This window comes from Oncorhynchus tshawytscha, linkage group LG28 (genome assembly GCF_018296145.1).
Source record: "Oncorhynchus tshawytscha isolate Ot180627B linkage group LG28, Otsh_v2.0, whole genome shotgun sequence".
Taxonomy (NCBI): Eukaryota; Metazoa; Chordata; class Actinopteri; order Salmoniformes; family Salmonidae; genus Oncorhynchus; species Oncorhynchus tshawytscha.
In genome coordinates, this window is record NC_056456.1 from 17470698 (window position 1) to 17490108 (window position 19411).

The 19411-nt window shown below is 42.0% G+C and overlaps 1 protein-coding gene across 1 annotated transcript in view; it reads right to left on the bottom strand.

Moving 5' to 3' along the window:
- The window catches only part of LOC112226842 (tensin-3), an 83622-nt gene that overhangs the window by 62899 nt on the left and 1312 nt on the right, over window positions 1-19411 (bottom strand). Inside the window, exons 2-4 of the mRNA XM_024391442.2 lie at window positions 2543-2713; window positions 2079-2129; window positions 618-740 (exon numbers count right to left, since the gene is read on the bottom strand). Of these exons, the coding sequence (XP_024247210.1) occupies window positions 618-740; window positions 2079-2129; window positions 2543-2692 (324 nt within the window). The 5' untranslated portion in view covers window positions 2693-2713. The remainder of the gene's footprint in view (window positions 1-617; window positions 741-2078; window positions 2130-2542; window positions 2714-19411) is intronic.

The following is a 19411-nucleotide window of genomic DNA, read 5'->3' on the forward strand; positions in this document are numbered from 1 at the left end:
AAAACAGGATCCCCCGTTATAGTGAATGGAAAAATGGTAATCTTCGTGGTTATCATTGTGTAAAAAGTTCATAAATCAAATACAGTCATGGTACCAATTGCTTTGCACACACAAGAAGAAGTTATAAGGACAATTAAGTTACTAATGGCAGCCTGCAGTATCCCGGTTGGCCTTCAACTTCAGTTACTAAATGAGAGGGGGCAGCACTGGGCTAGCATGCAAAGTCACTTTCTGGAGTAGCTCAAACTGCGCATGTTATGTCTCCATGAGACGCCATCTTAAACGACTTCATTTGGCTTCAATGTGCTGTTGAGTCTTCACATAGGAATGAATAGTGTCAATTGATCGATTGTTTTGTCCATTCATATTTACAGTCATTGGGTTACTTCCCAGCTAGCTGCTAACAGAAAGGAAGAGGCAACCATCTTTGCTGCTAGCCAGATATCCCCATGCGGACATCTTCGCCACAGTGCTCTCTCCTGCACTGTCTTGATGGATGTGTTCCAAAAATCAGCTTTGAATAGATAAGTCAACGCAAAGTGAAACAAATGAGGCCAGAAGAAGAATGAGAGATAATGAAAAGGTGACGATGACAGGGTGATGAGGATGCTGCTCACCCTGCAGTGTATGACCACCACGTGTAGCGGGTCAGCATTGAGCCAGTTTTCCATGGCCTTACAGATAGTACAGATCTTATCCAGAGGAGGAGCATGCAGGTCAGGCCAGCCCGTGTCCAGAGTCTGCAAACACACACAAGGTAAGTCACACATAGACATACGCACTTTGTAACAGATGATGCTCGTCTATTCAACCTCTATACAATATATATGTTAATCTAATTAGCATGGGCAGAGTCTCCAGAAATCCTAGAGATAGCCTTCCGGAATTAAAGGGTTATCTAGTGATACATTTGTTCAAACGGATGGGTCATCCACGAAACGAGTGCCTTTGGCGTCCCTTTGATATTTTAGGTAGAAATTGTGCAACATTACATTTTAAAAGGCTGTTATTCAAGGAAATGCCCTTTAATACACAGTACCAGTCAAAAGTTTGGCCACACCTACTCATTCATGGGTTTTTCTTTATTTTGACTGTTTTCTACACGGTAGAATAATAGTGAAGACATCAAAACTGTGAAATAACACATGGAATCGTGTAGTAACCAAAAAAGTGTTAAACAAATCAAAATAAATGTTATATTTTAGATTATTCAATGTAGCCACCCTTTGCCTTGATGACAGCTTTGCACACTCTCGGCAATCTCTCAACCGGCTTCACAAGGTAGTCACCTGGAATGATTTCAATTAACAGGTTTGCCTTGTTATTAAAATTTCATTTGTGGATTTTCTTTCCTTCTTAATGCATTTAACACCTTTTTGGTTACTACACAATTCCATATCTGTTATTTCATCATTTTGATGCCTTAAGCCTATTAATCTACAATGTAGAAAATTGTAAAAAATAACAAAAAACCCGGTAATGAGTAGGTGTGTCCAAACGTATTATATTTATCATATCTGCATTTTGACATCCGTCTGTGACATCCAGGAAGATTTGGCGGTGGAAAACTGAGCGGGTTGAGCATAACACATCAACCCTGTTGCCCATAGATAGACAGCCCCCCCCCAAAAAAATTTTTTGTCGCATTTAATTGCCACTCACTGTCGCATACAACAAGCTTCCATTTCCCCTGTCAAAAGGGGATTTATGGCTGATTTTTAAGATGAAATCGTCAACCCTGTTACTTTATTTGGCACTTAGTAGGCACTTACTATAGTCATTTTTTTTATTTAACCTTTTGAGATTTGAAAACATGTTTTTATGAAGTCAAACATGTGCTCTTTGTGACAGAATCTTTAAAATGAGGTGAAATCAAACCAAGTTATACACCTCGAAAGGTGCCGAATTGGTGGAACGACCAGGATACGGTTGAGATCCTTGTTACCATTGATATTCATTGATTAATGGAAAATACAGCTCAGTCGATCTGCGGCTTGTTGATACCTGTATGTCTTCGTGTCCTGCCCAAGGATTTGTTTATACTCTACATTTGGAAAAACACAGTATGGTTGCTTTACCTTAGGGTTCATTTTAGAGAGATCATGTCTCTTCTCCGACAGGTTGATAATCTAGAAAGAAAAAGTATACAGATATGTATGTATGAATACATTCATTTATTTCACTATTTAATTCTATGCCTTTATATTACTATCTTATTCAAATGTAACCATTTCAACTGTTTTCACTCTTTCCAATATGAACTAAAAAAGGCTTCTGTGCTTCACACTATACCACACTAAAAGGTGGTTGTGCTGAGGTTAAAGTAGGCTATTTTCCTGTTATCATCACTTCTATAAAAATAAAAAAAATGTGTCAAAGATACAGGGTCACTTGGTTAATAACAGTCACAGCTGAAACTTTTCCAAATCAAGAAAACAAACAACCCAGTAATAGAGGACTAGGCTTTTAAGTTTGAAATGACTAGGTATCAGTGAGATGAAGGATGGCGTGAGACACAGGGACGCGACTAGTGCTAACTGACCAGGTAGTTATCAGCGTGCTTGGACTTGAGCATCCGTGTGACATCCTTCAGGTTGTGAAAGTAGATCTCCTCTGAGCATGCCCGGGGGAAGGACACAGCGATAATGCGCTCCGTCACGTAAGTCAGGTCAAGTTCGTATCCCTCCTCCATCTTCACATCTGGGTCTTCTTCCTTTTGAGGAGAGAGAAAGAGAGATGCCTCAGGCCTTGTGATGCAATTTCCTCTGCCCATTGGTAGTATACATGTTTTTTTTTTTACTGTAGTCAGTGATTGATGTGCAAAGTCCTAGGTGTCAGCAATTGTGACCGGCCACCCCGCTGATACCTTTAGAATAGGAACACAGGCCTACTGTAGCTTGTATGACAAAGAAGGACGCCTGTTTACATTCAACTGTCTGTCTGCACAGGTGTCACACTGACTTCCATTATGCCTCATGGAGATATAACAATATTTCCACTATTATGTTTACTTTTAAGTGTATTCCTAATTTCTATTAACTCCATGTAAAAAAAAAAAAGTAACTGCTGCTGAATAGGAAAACAATGAAATAGTCACCAACTAATCATGCTCAAGTTGACACAGTAAAAACAAGACAGACCGCAACAATGAAGCAAAAAAAACTTCTGAAGACTGTAAGAATTCCGGATGAAACCAGTCGTGTGCAGTGTGCCATGTAGCCCTGAAACATGGCGTATTCCTGTGACCTCATGGCCATGAACTTCCTGTGTAGCTGCTAGAGAGAGAGAGAGAGAGAGAGAGAGAGAGGGAGGGAGGCTTCCCCCACACATCTCTTATCTAGCCTATCCATTGTAATCTGTGTTCTAGACTTCTGGCCCAGCGCTCTGTCTTGCCTGTCAGCTGGGAAGTGATTCTTTAAACAACAGGCAAGCTGTTAGCTGGCATCCCTACAAAGATAATCCATCAAAAATACCACAATACAAATCTCAGTGTGAATATTTCTTGGAATCATTTTTTACATCAGAATCATATTCTATTTCTATGCCATTCTATCAGTTTCCCAATTTCACTGACAACGACAAGAATGAAACTAAGTACAGTTAATAAATTTTGATGAGTTCTCAAACAGTATTGATTTCAAGGTAGTTCCCCAACAGGACATGGCTCTGTAAAACTCTCAATATGTACATGTAAATCTATTTCATGCCTGTTCTCCTTCCAATCTAGACCAACACGATGGCGACAAATAGTCAGCTTGGAATTTTCTGTTCACAGCCCAACACCACACACACATGTAGGCCTATAGAAAGGCTAATGAATCAAAATGTGGTGTTCCAGTCGAGTCACCTGCTTGCTTGTTGTGATTAACAGTGAAAAGGCCTTGGTCTGTCCCATTGGGGAATGTGCCTGTTAATTAAGTCTGAAGTGACTGCAGGCTAAAGTCAAACACTTTGAATGACTCTGGAAAGAAGGGCCAGGGTTGTAAACCAGGGAGCCGTGGCCTACTGCAACCCAGGGGACTTAAACCACCCCTCAGAGTGGAATAAAAGGGGGCTATGTGTGTGTGTGTGCGTGTGTGTGAGAGGGTCATCGCTAGGGGAAACGGACTGGGGGTAGTGGAGGTGTGTGTGTGTGTGTGTGTGTGTGTGTGTGTGTGTGTGCGCGTGTGTGTGTGTGTGTGTGTAAGGGGTGGTCACACACAGTTGGTGTTAATAGTGGGGTTAGTCTATTTCCCTCAGGAGCTGCAGGAAAAACTGTTGGCTAATGAGAGTTTAATGAACAGGTTGACCGGTCAACACTTGAAAGTTGTGTTTTCAGTGGTGAAGGGAACTGTGTGAGAGGAAGGCTGGACTGGACTGTGTTTTAGAAAGTGTCTGAGCATGGTGACAGAGAGAGGAGAGGGGTTCTGGAAACCACCACAACTTAACCTCTGAATGACTCTAAGGTGTTATAGAATGTTGTTTCAATGAAGGTTATTCAAACACTGAAGTTAAAGATGTGTTTGTGTTTAATAGTCTACCCTCGCAGAGGTATTTGAAAGAATCAATGTGTGCAAAGTCTTCCCTTATCCCATGAAGTTCTACGGAGTGTAGGCCTAAATCATAGTAAAGTTGAATTACTTTATTAACAGACTATCCTACTTTCATTCAATTGAGACATTTTAATTTCCAAAACATAGGTCTATTCGATACATCGAAACATATGTCAGTCTACTTGATGACAAATGTACATTTTAATGTGAGCACAGACATGTGGAAGAAGTTATGGTAGCCCACTCCTGGGTTACATTTCATCCTGAAACTCCTTAATTTTATACTCAATTACATATCAATATAAATCATCCAGACATACGCTATGCTGCGGTAGTGCTTTTCAAGTAGGCCCCTCTCTCCGATAGTCCCATTCTGCCTCTCATCACTCAAGTCAGGCAAACAGCAGCGACTTGCCCCAGCATGCACTACAGATAATTGCTCTTTAATTTACACAGAGTGCTTTTGTTCCTGGTTCGGGGCATGGTGCTCGGCCACAACAGCACAACACAACAACCGACCAAGGCAGCCGTGCCAAGGATCGCAAAGTTCAGCCCACAGCCCACCCATGGCACAATGACTGGGAGTAGACAGTTGAGCAACTGCAGAAGAAAAAGGGTAGTAGAGCTAAGCTATGTGTTGATTGAAAAAGTAGGTTGCCAGCAGACTCCATAGAGAACAAGCTGCAACAGGGCTGCTCGGGTTAGGATGCTAGGGATTTAGGTGTTACTCTGGATTCCCTGGCTGACACAGCCCCTGGAGGTATGGGTAAAAGCTGGGCTGTGGTGCATGGGCGCTGTCAACAGGACTGAGATGAGCATAGAGCACTCAGCACTGAGACCTGGGACTGCATCTCAATAGTCTTCAATGGCTTCATTTCTTCCAGACATCCTGAAGGAGAGGATTGAGGTAAAGAGAGGTGCCACCTCAGAGTATTGACACACAGCCCTGATCTCTCCTGGGAACCACACCCCTCACCTGGTTGTAGCTGACACAGCATGGAATCTCAAATCATAAACTGCAGGGGAGGCAACAGAAGAAACACTGAGCGCTGTTGACAGGCTGGGGATAAAATCCACCCACTAATAATCCATGTTGGTCAGCCTCTGAGAATTGAAGCATGGTCCAATCATGTGAACATTGATGGTTGTTTACATTTTTGATCACATTGTGGTGACAACATTTGCCAAAAACCCAGCATTCTGCACCGTCACAAATAATAAAGTAATCTAAGGGACTGTTCAAAAATTACTTGGGGGGTGGGGTCCAAAATAGGAGAGGGGGTGTAACTTTTTATTTTGCTTTGGGGAGGGTTGTATGTCTTTTTCTTGGGCACAGAGGAGGGGAGTGCATTTTCTCCAAGGTTTACATTCAGTATTTTCAGTTTACATTCAGGTTTTCCTATATAGGCCTAATTTCTTGCATCCTAGTCACATTTCCTCATCTGCTTGCATGTGCCTCCCTAATCAAGGTGTTTTGGTGCTTCCCCACCCTACACTTTTCCGTGTGCTAACTATACCACAAGTCAATATAGTCTACCAGTCTTACTGTCTATCCTGCCCTCTATTCACCATTCATAGTGAAAATAGTGGTAGGTGGATCGATTGCCAAGATCTGCTATAGGCTAACTAGCAATCATACCACACATCAAATCATTCAAAGCTGCACCAACATGTTCAATATACAGTACCAGGCAAAAGTTTGGACACACCTACTCATTCAAGGGTTTTTCTTAATTTCTATTTTCTACATTGTAGAATAACAGTAAAGACATCAAAACTATGAAATAACACATATAGAATAATGTCGTAACCAAAAAGGTGTTAAACAAGTCAAAATATATTTTACATTTGAGATTCTTGAAAATAGCCACCCTTTGCCTTGATGACAGCTTGCACACTCTTGGCATTCTCTCAACCAGCTTCATGAGGCAGTCACCTGGAATGCATTTCAATTAACAGGTGTGCCTTGTTAAAAGTACATTTGTGGAATTTCTTTTCTTCTTAATGTGTTTGAGCCAATCAGTTCAAATCAAAGTTTTTGTCACGTGCGCTGAATACAACAGGTGTAGTAGTCCTTACAGTGAAATGCTTACTTACAGGCTCTAACCAATAGTGCAAAAAAGGTATTAGGTGAACAATAGGTAGATAAAGAAATAAAACAACAGTAAAAAGGCTGTAAACAGTAGCGAGGCTATAAAAGTAGTGAGGCTACATACAGACACCGGATAGTCAGGCTGATTGAGGTAGTATGTACATGTAGGTATGGTTAAAGTGACTATGCATATATGATGAACAGAAAGTAGCAGTAGCATAAAAGAGGGGTTTGGGGATGGGAACACAATGCAAATAGTCTGGGTAATAAGGGGGTAAAAACTGTTGAGAAGACTTTTTGTCCTAGACTTGGCACTCAGTTGTGTTGTGACAAGGTAGGGTTGGTATTCAGAAGATAGCCCTATTTGGTAAAAGACCAAGTCCATATTATGGCAAGAACAGCTCAAATAAGCAAAGAGAAATGACAGTATATCATCATTTGAAGACATGAAGGTCAGTCAATGCGGAAAATTTCAAGAACTTTGAAAGTTTCTTCAAGTGCAGTCGCTTAAACCATCAAGCTCTATGATGAAACTGACTCTCATGAGGACCGCAACAGGAAAGGAAGACCCAGAGTTACCTCTGCTGCAGAGGATGAGTTCATTAGAGTTACCAGCCTCAGAAATGGGCAATTAACTGCACCTCAGATTGCAGCCCAAATCAATGCTTCACAGAGTTCAAGTAACAGACACATATCAACATCAACTGTTCAAAGGAGACTGAGTGAATCAGACCTTTATGGTCGAATTGCTGCAAAGAAACCACTACTAAAGGACACCAATAAGAAGAAGAGACTTCGTTCGGCCAAGAAACATGATCAATGGACATTAGACTGGTGGAAATCTCTCCTTTTGCCTGATGAGTCCAAATTTTAGATTTTTGGTTCCAACCGCAATGTCTTTGTGAGACGCAGAGTAGGTGAACTGATGATGTCCGCACATGTGTTTCCCACAGTGAAGCATGGAGGAGGAGGTGATGGTGTGTGTGTGTGTGTGTGTGTGTGGGGGGGGGTCGAATCACTGTCGGTGATTTATTTAGAATTCAAGGCACACTTAACCAGCAAGGCTACCATAGCATTCTGCAGCGATACACAATCCCATCTGGTTTGCGCTTTATGGGACTATCATTTGTTTTTCAACGGGATGGTGTTCTGCGTCAGATGACGTGGCCTCCACAATCACCCAACCTCAACCCAATTGAGATGGTTTGGGATGAGTTGGACTGCAGAGTGAAGGAAAAGCAGCCAACAAGTGCTCAGCATATGTGGAAACTCCTTCAATACTGTTGTAAAAGTATTCCAGGTGAAGCTGGTTGAGAGAATGCCAAAAGTGTGCAAAGCTGTCATCAAGGCAAAGGTTGGCTACTTTGAAGAATCTCAAATCTACCCTTGAATGAGTAGGTGTGTCCAAACCTTTGACTGGTACTGTAAATTTGGAGGCGGCAGGTAGCGTAGTGGTTAGAGTGTTGGACTAGTAACCGAAAGGTTGCAAGATTGAATCCCTGAGCTGACAAGTTAAAAATCTGTTGTTCTGCCTCTGAACTAGGCAGTTAACCCACTGTTCCTAGGCTGTCATTGAAAATAAGAATTTGTTCTTAACTGACTTGCCTAGTTAAATAAAGGTATAAAAAAAAATCTACTAAAGAAAGCGTGTCTCATTATCAGAAGTAAAAATACAGCCAGAAAGGTCAGCTACTGTGCCTTCCTAGACTGTATAAACTGTTGACAGTAGACCCACAACTGATCCAAATGGTTGCCTAGGCTAGATGCATTCTTTAGTGGATCATCAATCTCCTAAATTGTCCTAAAGTAATGTGGCCACATATGCTCCCAGCTGGGCCAGTTATTCAGGAAACCTTAACACGCTCTCTGCCTCCTATTTGATCTGAGTGGCTTTCCCTCATGCTCCTAGAACCTAATTCTTCAATATAGCCTTAATATTTGTCATTTCCCTTTTAAAGTGTATTACTTTTTATGTGTGGCATGAACACAACAAGTCACAATGTTTTAATCTGAATAGGCTACTTCATAAGTCTGCTGTAGGCTGCCTCCGCAAGTTTATCCACTAATATACTGCGATTCCAGCATCCAAACAGGGCACTGTGCGCCCCCCATTTGATGAATGGAAAGAGAAATCTCCCACTGGGCATACCACCAGTGGGGTGTCCAGAACATTTTGAATGGGGTGGCCAAGGTGGGGCCCAGACCCAGTTTATGGGGGCCATAACATTTTGAATGGGGTGGCCAAGGTGGGGCCCAGACCCAGTTTATGGGGGCCATAACATTTTGAACCTTAATCGTTGGAAGGTGGATTTTTTCAAAATAATTATGATGGTTCAACACATTAAATGCTTCAGCTTTGGTTTGGTATATTTCCATGTTCAAATAAATCAGCAATCAATTCCAAAAGTCTTGTTACAGTGTTTGCATCAGGGACATCAATTGGATATGGCTAGCTAGCTTAACACCAACAATTTAAAATACATTTGAGTCATTTAGCATACATTCTTCTCCAGAGCGACTTACAGGAGCAATTTGAGTTAAGTGCCTTGCCCAATCAACAAATGATTCACCTACGGTTTTGAACCAGTGACCTTTTGGTTACTGGCCAAATGTGCTTAACCACTAGGCTACTAAAACCATTCCAATCCCTACTTCAAGGCAAATGCAGTTTAGCGGTATGAAAGGGCTGACTTTAAGACCATGGGGACACCTGGCCATTGGAAGGGAAGGCTGTTTGTATGGCTGGCTTTATGGACAGCCAGTCCATTCAGCTGCAGTGCAGAAGTAAAGATGGCTGTAGTAGATGGCTTTGGCTAGGTAACTGCTTGCGTGTGCACACATTTTTTTATGGGCTTTATAGTACATGTAATTTAACTGTAAAAATGTCCCTTTAAATGTGTCAGGAACCCACCAGTCATTATATTTTCATCTGATTGTCAAAGAAATCACTTCAAACCTTAGGTTAAGTTTGTCTACTCCACAGTAAGTCCAGCATCTGAACAGTGTACTGTGCACCCGCAATTTGAATGGAAAGGGACATCTATTACAAACACCATAAGTGTAATGACATTCAGCCTACAAAGTGGTGTGTATTCCTAAAAAAATATATACAATAACAAAAGAAACAAACTTCTAAAATAATTTCTCATTCATGTCTATCCATGTTTCATAATTGAATCTATTTCACCAAAGAAAGCATCCGGGCAAGGCAAACAGTGGCACTCTGTCTTAGTATTTGTAGCCCATGTATCTGATGCTGTCTGGCCAAAAATAATATGACAATATGATAATATGATAATAAGTCCAGTCAGCATCAGATACATGGGCTACACATACTAAGATAGAGGGGCTCTGTTTCGCTCGCTCTGATGCTTTCTCTTCTAGGCAGAGTTGCAAAGAAAAAGCCATATCTCAGACTGGCCAATAAAATGGAAAGATTAAGATGGGCAAAAGAACACAGACACTGGACAGAGGAACTCTGCCTAGAACACCAGCATCCCGGAATCACCTCTTCACTGTTGACGTTGAGACTGGTGATTTGCGGGTACTATTTAATGAAGCTGCCAGTTGAGGACTTGTGAGGCGTCTGTTTTCAAACTAGACACTCTAATGTACTTGTCCTCTTGCTCAGTTGTGCACCGAGGCCTCCCACTCCTCTTTCTATTCTGGTTAGGGCCAGTTTGCTCTGTTCTGTGAAGGGAGTAGTACACAAGCGTTGTACCAGATCTTCGGATTCTTGGCAATTTCTCACATTGAATAGCCTTCATTTCTCAGAACAAGAATACCCTGATGAGTTTCAGAAGAAAGTTATTTGTTTCTGGCCATTTTGAGCCTGTAATCAAACCCACAACTGTTGATGCTCCAGATACTCAACTAGTCTAAAAAAAGGCCAGTTTTAATTGCTTCTTTAATCAGAACAACAGTTTTCAGCTGTGTTAACATAATATCAAAAGGGTTTTCTAATGATCAATTAGCCTTTTAAAATTATTAACTTGGATTAGCTAACACAACGTGTCATCAGAACGCAGGAGTGATGCTTGCTGATAATGGGCCTCTGTACGCATATGTAGAAATTCCATAAGAAATCTGTAATTTCCAGCTACAATATTCATTTACAACATTAACAATGTATACACTGTATTTCTGATCAATTTGATGTTATTTGAATGGACAAAAAATGTGCTTTTCTTTCAAAAAGTGACCCCAAACTTTTGAACGGTAGTGTAGTATTGAATTATGTTTGGTTGACAATACAACCAAATATCAACATTTAAATGTGATGTATCTATTGCTTGGGTAGATTAATCTGTACCACTGACTTAGTCTGGCTTTAATTCCATTTTGTCTACAAATTAATAATTGACCTGTTGGATTCACATCTCCATCGCACCCAAAAATCAGAAAACCAAAAAATACAATTAAAATAAAGTTTGAATTTGTCCAATTCTTTAACTTAGATTTTTGGGTCGATACAGTTATTGTTATTTGTGGTCGTAATCATTATTTAGAGTTAATTTAATGAGTGGGGAGGGTGTGCATTTGTTACAGTACAAGGGGACGGTCATGTGAAAATATTGTTTATGTTGTGGAGGGGGGTATTTTTTTTATGACACCTCGAGTGCTTTCGAAGGTTACCTAATCATATTGGAGGGTTGGACCAGAGCAACTGAGTCCAATTACGACGTCCACATTTTGTTTGTACCTTATTTGGTTGCATTTTCCATTTTTAAAAAACACATTGTGGTGATCGTGACGGAGATGTATGTTAGTGCGTGCTTTTGACTGTAAGAGAGATACATTTAAAAAACAAGATATATATGGACGGAAATAGACAAGGAGCTGAGATGTGGATACAACTCAAGAGAAGTGAAACAAGCCAGACATATGAATGGTAAAGGGGAGGGAAAAAGAGAGGGAGCCCTGTGTTTAGAGGGAAAATGAGGAGCACGTGAAACAGCTTAAGGTGAGAGAAGCAGTATAATCCTTTAAAGCCAGTGTCTAAAACCACACAGATGGGATTTAACTCATTATGCAGCTATAAAGTCCTCAGTCCTGACTTCCACAGATGACCATCTTTAGAAGTTCTACTAATATATTTATTGGCTAATGTCATATATCCTGACTTACCAAGCAAGCACCGTTTCAACAGCACTGTCTGGCCAGAAACCATTACAATAACTGCCATAATAGTCCTTAGACTAGATATGGGAGGGTTTGATACGGGGAAGGAATGTAGTGAACAAAGTACATGATGTAAAGATCACTGGAAAAGTAGTTGGCATCAAAAAGGGCCCATTCTACTAAATAATTTGACTGTAACTCCACACAGAGAAACAGCTATAGTGGTGAGTTGTATCTCCACACAGAGGAACAGTTAAAGTGGTGAGTTGTGTCTCCAGAGGAACAGTTAAGTGGTGAGTTGTATCTCCAGACAGAGGACCAGTTATAGTGATGAGTTGTATCTCCACACAGAGGAACAGTTAACGTGGTGAGTTGTATCTCCAGACAGAGGAACAGTTATAGTGGTGAGTTATATCTCCAGACAGAGGAACAGTTATGGTGGTGAGTTATATCTCCACACAGAGGAAAAGTTATAGTGGTGAGTTATATCTCCAGACAGAGGAACAGTTATAGTGGTGAGTTGTATCTCCACACAGAGAAACAGTTATAGTGGTGAGTTATATCTCCAGACAGAGGAACAGTTATAGTGGTGAGTTGTATTTCCAGACAGAGGAACAGTTATAGTGGTGAGTTGTATTTCCAGACAGAGGAACAGTTATGGTGGTGAGTTGGATCTCCAATCAGAGGAACAGTTATAGTGGTGAGTTATATCTCCAGACAGAGGAACAGTTATAGTGGTGAGTTGTATTTCCACACAGAGGAACAGTTATGGTTGAGTTGGATCTCCAATCAGAGGAACAGTTATAGTGGTGAGTTATATCTCCAGACAGAGGAACAGTTATAGTGGTGAGTTGTATCTCCACACAGAGAAACAGTTATAGTGGTGAGTTGTATCTCCAGACAGAGGAACAGTTATAGTGGTGAGTTGTATTTCCAGACAGAGGAACAGTTATGGTGGTGAGTTGGATCTCCAATCAGAGGAACAGTTATAGTGGTGAGTTATATCTCCAGACAGAGGAACAGTTATAGTGGTGAGTTGTATCTCCACACAGAGAAACAGTTATAGTGGTGAGTTGTATCTCCAGACAGAGGAACAGTTATAGTGGTGAGTTGTATTTCCAGACAGAGGAACAGTTATGGTGGTGAGTTGGATCTCCAATCAGAGGAACAGTTATAGTGGTGAGTTGTATCTCCAGACAGAGGAACAGTTATAGTGGTGAGTTGTATCTCCAGACAGAGGAGCAGTTATAGTGGTGAGTTGTATCACAGTGGTGAGTTGTATCTCCAGACAGAGGAGCAGTTATAGTGGTGAGTTGTATCTCAGACAGAGGACAGTTGTATCTCCAGACAGAGGAACAGTTATAGTGGTGAGTTGTATCTCCAGACAGACAGTATCTCCAGACAGAACAGTTATAGTGGTGAGTTGTATCTCAGTTATAGTGGTGAGTTGTATCTCCAGACAGAGGAACAGTTATAGTGGTGAGTTGTATCTCCAGACAGAGGAACAGTTATAGTGGTGAGTTGTATCTCCAGACAGAACAGTTATAGTGGTGAGTTGTATCTCCAGACAGAGGACAGTTATAGTGGTGAGTTTATAGTGGTGAGTTGTATCTCCAGACAGAGGAACAGTTATAGTGGTGAGTTGTATCTCCAGACAGAGGAGCAGTTATAGTGGTGAGTTGTATCTCCAGACAGAGGAGCAGTTATAGTGGTGAGTTGTATCTCCAGACAGAGGAGCAGTTATAGTGGTGAGTTGTATCTCCAGACAGAGGAGCAGTTATAGTGGTGAGTTGTATCTCCAGACAGAGGAGCAGTTATAGTGGTGAGTTGTATCTCCAGACAGAGGAGCAGTTATAGTGGTGAGTTGTACCTCCAGTGGTGTTTTTTTTATTGTATTTGTTTTAAATATCAGCTGGTTAAAAAAAAGAGGAGGGCCAAGACTCACCAGTCACTGGTACAGAAATGGTTCAGAAATCGTGTACTGTAGTGCCAATGTTATGTGTCAGTGCTACTGCCTGAGTAGGGTGTATCGGGTGTGTGTGAGTTGGCGTCACGCTGCGATGTGGGCTGGTGTGGATAAAATGCCAGGGCTGAATTCTTGTCCCAGTCCGCCCCTGGCAACCTGATGGCCAACAACCTCCCCCCCATTCTTGGCTCAAAACATCAAACTTAGAACTGTTCTTATTGGCTGGTCTTGGTTCATGATTGACACCTTTACAAAAAAATATTGCAGTTTTAAAACTGCAGTAAAAGTGCAGTAGCTGCAGTCGACTGTGGTATTTGGATGCAGTAATAGCAGAATGACTGCAGTGTACTGCAGTTCAACTGCAGTTATACTGCACTCTGACTGCAATATTTTGTGTAAGGGTAGTTTGTGGCAATGCCGTCCATTTTGGGGTTAGTTAGAATTCACCATGGTCACATTAAACCAGAAATATGTTCCAGTGATGAAAAGGAGAGCAGTCAATGTAAGCAACACTCTAAAAAAGAAACCTCCCAGTTCTCTCTTAACCAAACATTGACAAAACCCAAATCTATAGTCAATAAAGTACAAAGTCAGCCTTTCCACCATGGCCTAAGGTTAGTATGTTATGAATGAGTCAAACGTGCCATACTTCTATTTAAAAAAAGAAACAGGGAAACTAATGTGATATTGCTGCAGGGGGGATATGGCTCAGTACAGCTCAGCATGGGAGGACTTGGCCATGCTGTGGACCAATGTATAAACCAGCCACACGGAGCCTACTGTCTCTCTGGGAGTCAGTGTGCTTGGCCCGGCAGCCAGGTGCTATATTTAAATTTTAACTGCTGGCACGGCTCCAAAGCTTGAGCCTTAAACTTATCTTTGTACTCATCCCCATTAATGGGTGCTGGGGTCCTGTTTAGAGGCCCCTTTGTTTATACATTTCTTGCCCGCTATATATACATATTAGTAGTTATATTATGTTGAGGCCCTCTGGTCGTCTGCTGATTTCATTTCGGTTTTTAGTTCCCTTTTCTTGTATTGTATTGAGTTTGTTTGCCCACGCTCCACTATCTTCTGGGGCTTGTCTCTAAGAGAGTCATAGTTACTCCCGCCATTTACCTGCGCTTCATTGAATTTCTTCACTTTGACATTCAGAGCACTGGGCAGAAATCACATCGCGTCATCACCCACCTTGGGCCTTCGCGATGCTTTGTTTGAATTAAACAGTCGGATTCCCCTTGTCCGCACCAGTTCTAAGTCAGCTGCTAGGCGCCGGCCGAGGCAACCCGCCGGAGACCCCGCATAAACGAGGCCAATGAGCACCGTAGCTGGGGAGATCCGCAAGAAGGGCCCGGCACGCGTCCAGAGTCGCCGCTGCCAACCACCAACCCAACCCCCACCGATCCACCTTCGGAACGCCGACGGACACCACCCCAATGAACCCCCATAAGCAGCCCCTTGCAAGACCACAAACGAGAGCCCACGAGATGGGCCGCACAACGAACTTCCAGCAGTGACGAGAGAAGGGAGGCGGAGCAACTGCTCCCCCAGCCGCGGCTCGAGCCCAGCCCCGCTTCGACCGACCCAGCCCTTAGAGCCAATCCTTATCCCGAAGTTACAGGTACACATGAATGATCTTCTAAGCTGTTTGTCTTCGACCCTCAGCCACACCAAACGTGCCGTTAACGCTTCAGGAAGTCTAGCTGCTTACCGGGATATTGTTAAGGTGTGTGTGTGTGTGTGTGTGGGGAGGGGGCGCTGTAGTTGTGAATGGATGAAGTTCATCTTTTCAACTCAGCACTGCATGTTCTTTGCTTGTGGTGCAGTATATCAATTATCCTTCCTACGGCTAGTTTGCAGAGACTGTGGGCTCCTGAAGGTATTTAGCATTCAATCTGGACGCCATCTAATAACCCTCCCTGATTCCTATCAGTCACTCAGACAACTTGGCATGGATAGAAAGCAGCAGTACGCTTCAAACAGTAGAAGGGATAACATCTCCCACCATGACATGACAGGCTGGGTGGATGAAGTAGCTTTGGGGAGAAGAGAATAGGCCACAGTTTGTTCTGCCCGTTTCCTGTCTCGCTCGATAGGTTTACACTGTGGCTTTGACCCTCATTCAACACCGAAGAACCAGAAAAGAAACGATAGAACAAATATTACAACAAATGTTATGGTTAAACTCAAATATACTGATTAATAAAAAAACATTCTTTATGGAAAAATTCTAGTTTAAAAATTCTATTATATTTATTAATGATATTATGAATAAAAATGGAGGAGTTGTGTCACATATGCAGTTATCAAAAATAATTGGGAATATCTGCTCAATCCAAATTTACAATCAACTGATTGCAGCACTACCACAAAAATGGGGGAGGCAAGTGAAAAAGGGAGAAGGTAGGGAACTTGTTATCCTGCCATATATTAAAGAGTAAAGACAAATTGTCTGAAAGGAACAGGCATAAATAGAAAAATATACCCGTTTCATCTGAGGACAAAAAGGTTGACAGCTGCGCCATACAGGTTGCAAAGTAAATTGGATGAGATTTTTGATGTACCAATTCCATGGCATATGGTTTATGAACTGGTACAAGAAAAACTACACTTGACTCAACAATTAGAGTTATTCAATATACATTATTATATACAATTCTATATACAATACAACAATCTCAAGTTTGTAGATTTTGCTGTGAAGAGACAGAATCAATAGGTAATTTATTCTGGTATTGCCCCTATGTAGCTTGTTTCTGGTCACAGGTTCAGGAATGGTTAAAAAATCACAACATGCACTTAAAATTAACCTTACAAATAGCAGTGTTGGGCAAATCTGGAAAGCCATAGTCAGTCAATAAATAATATAATAATACTCGTAGGAAACGCTTTCTTCTTTAGCTCACAATCTGTGGATAATATACGATTAGAACGATTAAAAAATGTTGTAAATAATCACAGCACAATTGAAAAATATATGGCACATGGAAACCAAACAAGGGCGGTCTATAGTGATAGATGGGATGGGCTGAGTGTGGCTGAGGGGTGGTCTATGGTGATAGGTGGGATGGGCTGAGAGTGGCTGAGGGTTGGGATTAAAGAGTTTGTTTGGTAATGTATTATTGTTATATATAAAAGTACCATGTATTTGAAATGTATATGTTAAAAGAGTATGTCAAATGTATAGGTAAAATGTATGTACAGTGGGGAGAACAAGTATTTCATACACTGCCGATTTTGCAGGTTTTCCTACTTACAAAGCATGTGGAGGTCTGTCATTTTTATCATAGGTACACTTCAACTGTGAGAGACGGAATCTAAAACAAAAATACAGAAAATCACATTGTATGATTTTTAAGTAATTAATTAGCATTTTATTGCATGACATAAGTATTTGATACATCAGAAAAGCAGAACTTAATATTTGGTACAGAAACCTTTGTTCGCAATTACAGAGATCATACGTTTCCTGTAGTTCTTGACCAGGTTTGCACACACCGTAGCAGGGATTTTGGCCCACTCCTCCATGCAGACCTTCTCCAGATCCTTCAGGTTTCGGGGCTGTCGCTGGGTAATACGGACTTTCAGCTCCCTCAAAAGATTTTCTATTGGGTTCAGGTCTGGAGACTGGCTAGGCCACACCAGGACCTTGAGATGCTTCTTACAGAGCCACTCCTAAGTTGCCCTGGCTGTGTGTTTCGGGTCGTTGTCATGCTGGAAGACCCAGCCACGACCCATCTTCAATGCTCTTACTGAGGGAAGGAAGTTGTTGGCCAAGATCTTGCGATACATGGCCCCATCCATCCTCCCCTCAATATGGTGCAGTTGTTATGTCCCCTTTGCAGAAAAGCATCCCTAAAGAATGATGTTTCCACCTCCATGCTTCACAGTTTGGATGGTGTTCTTGTGGTTGTACTCATTCTTCTTCTTCCTCCAAACACGGCGAGTGGAGTTTAGACCAAAAAGCTCTATTTTTGTCTCATCAGACCACATCAGACCTTCTCTAAATCCTCCTCTGGATCATCCAGATGGTCATTGGCAACCTTCAGACGGGCCTGGACATGCGCTGGCTTGAGCAGGGGGACCTTGCGTGCGCTGCAGGATTTTTATCCATGACGGCGTAGTGTGTTACTAATGGTTTTCTTTGAGACTGTGGTCCCAGCTCTCTTCAGGTCATTGACCAGGTCCTGCCGTGTAGTTCTGGCCTGATCCCTCACCTTCCTCAGGATCATTGATGACCCACGAGGTGAGATCTTGCATGGAGCCCCAGACCGAGGGTGATTGACCGTCATCTTGAACTTCTTCCATTTTCTAATAATTGCGCCAACAGTTGTTGCCTTCTCACCAAGCTGCTTGCCTATTGTCCTGTAGCCCATCCCAGCCTTGGGCAGGTCTACAATTTTATCCCTGATGTCCTTACACTGCTCCCTGGTCTTGGCCATTGTGGAGAGGTTGGAGTCTGTTTGATTGAGTGTGTGGACAGGTGTCTTTTATACAGGTAACGAGTTCAAACAGGTGCAGTTAATACAGGTAATGAGTGGAGAACAGGAGGGATTCTTAAAGAAAAACTAACAGGTCTGTGAGAGCCGGAATTCTTACTGGTTGGTAGGTGATCAAATACATATGTCATGCAATAAAATGCAAATTAATTACTTACAAATCAAATCAAATCAAATCGGCTCTCACAGTTGAAGTGTACCTGTGATAAAAATTACAGACCTCTACATGCTTTGTAAGTAGGAAAACCTGCAAAATCGTCAGTGTATCAAATACTTGTTCTCTCCCCACTGTATATGTAGCAAAAAAGCAACAACAACAAAAAACTACGATATTTGTCCTCCGAAGAGGGAGGGGTTAACTAACACAGCAATTTAAAAAATATATATTTAAAAAACCCCACAGAAGAACCTAAATAAATAATTCAGTGGAATCTGTGTGTGACAGCAGCACCCACCAGGCTCCTAAAGCACCACCTAATTACCGCCTTCGTTCCCAAGGTCATAGAGGAATGTGTTCCAAAATGAATTACACTCCCACTTTATCTCTCCTCCCTCTATTTCTCTCTCTCTCTATCCCTCTCTTTCACTTACTTTCTCTCTTTCTCTCTCTCCTTCTCTTCACTCTAGCTAATGGCTCACATATGTATGCTGTGTGGCTACAAAAGAGATAGCTTTCATTTCTGTGACACACAATACTGCCCCAGCAGCCCTCAGACCGACAGTCAGTCTGTGCCGTGTGAAGAACAGAATGCCCTGCTAAGCTTAGCTTGCTGTACACACACACCAGCCATTTGCCAACCCACCTGTCCAAACCACGAGGTCCTACTAATCCGTTGTTGTAATTGCCGCCTATTTATCAAAGGAAAGAGAGAGACAGAGAAGATAAGAGAACTCATGTGTTGTCTAACTTCTTTCTACACTTGTTTCACATTTCACACCTGATAGTTGAAAAAACATCTTGATGTGTGTGTATAACGGATGTGAAGCGGCTAGCTAGTTAGCGGTGGTGCGCACTAAATGGCGTTTCAATCGGTGACGTCACTTGCTCTGAGACCTTGAAGTAGTGGTTCCCCATGCACTGCAAGGGCTTTTATGGAGCGATGGGTAACGATGCTTTGTGGGTGACTGTTGTTGATGTGTGCAGAGGGTCCCTGGTTCGCGCCCTGGTATGGGCGAGGGGACGGTCTAAAGTTATCCTGTT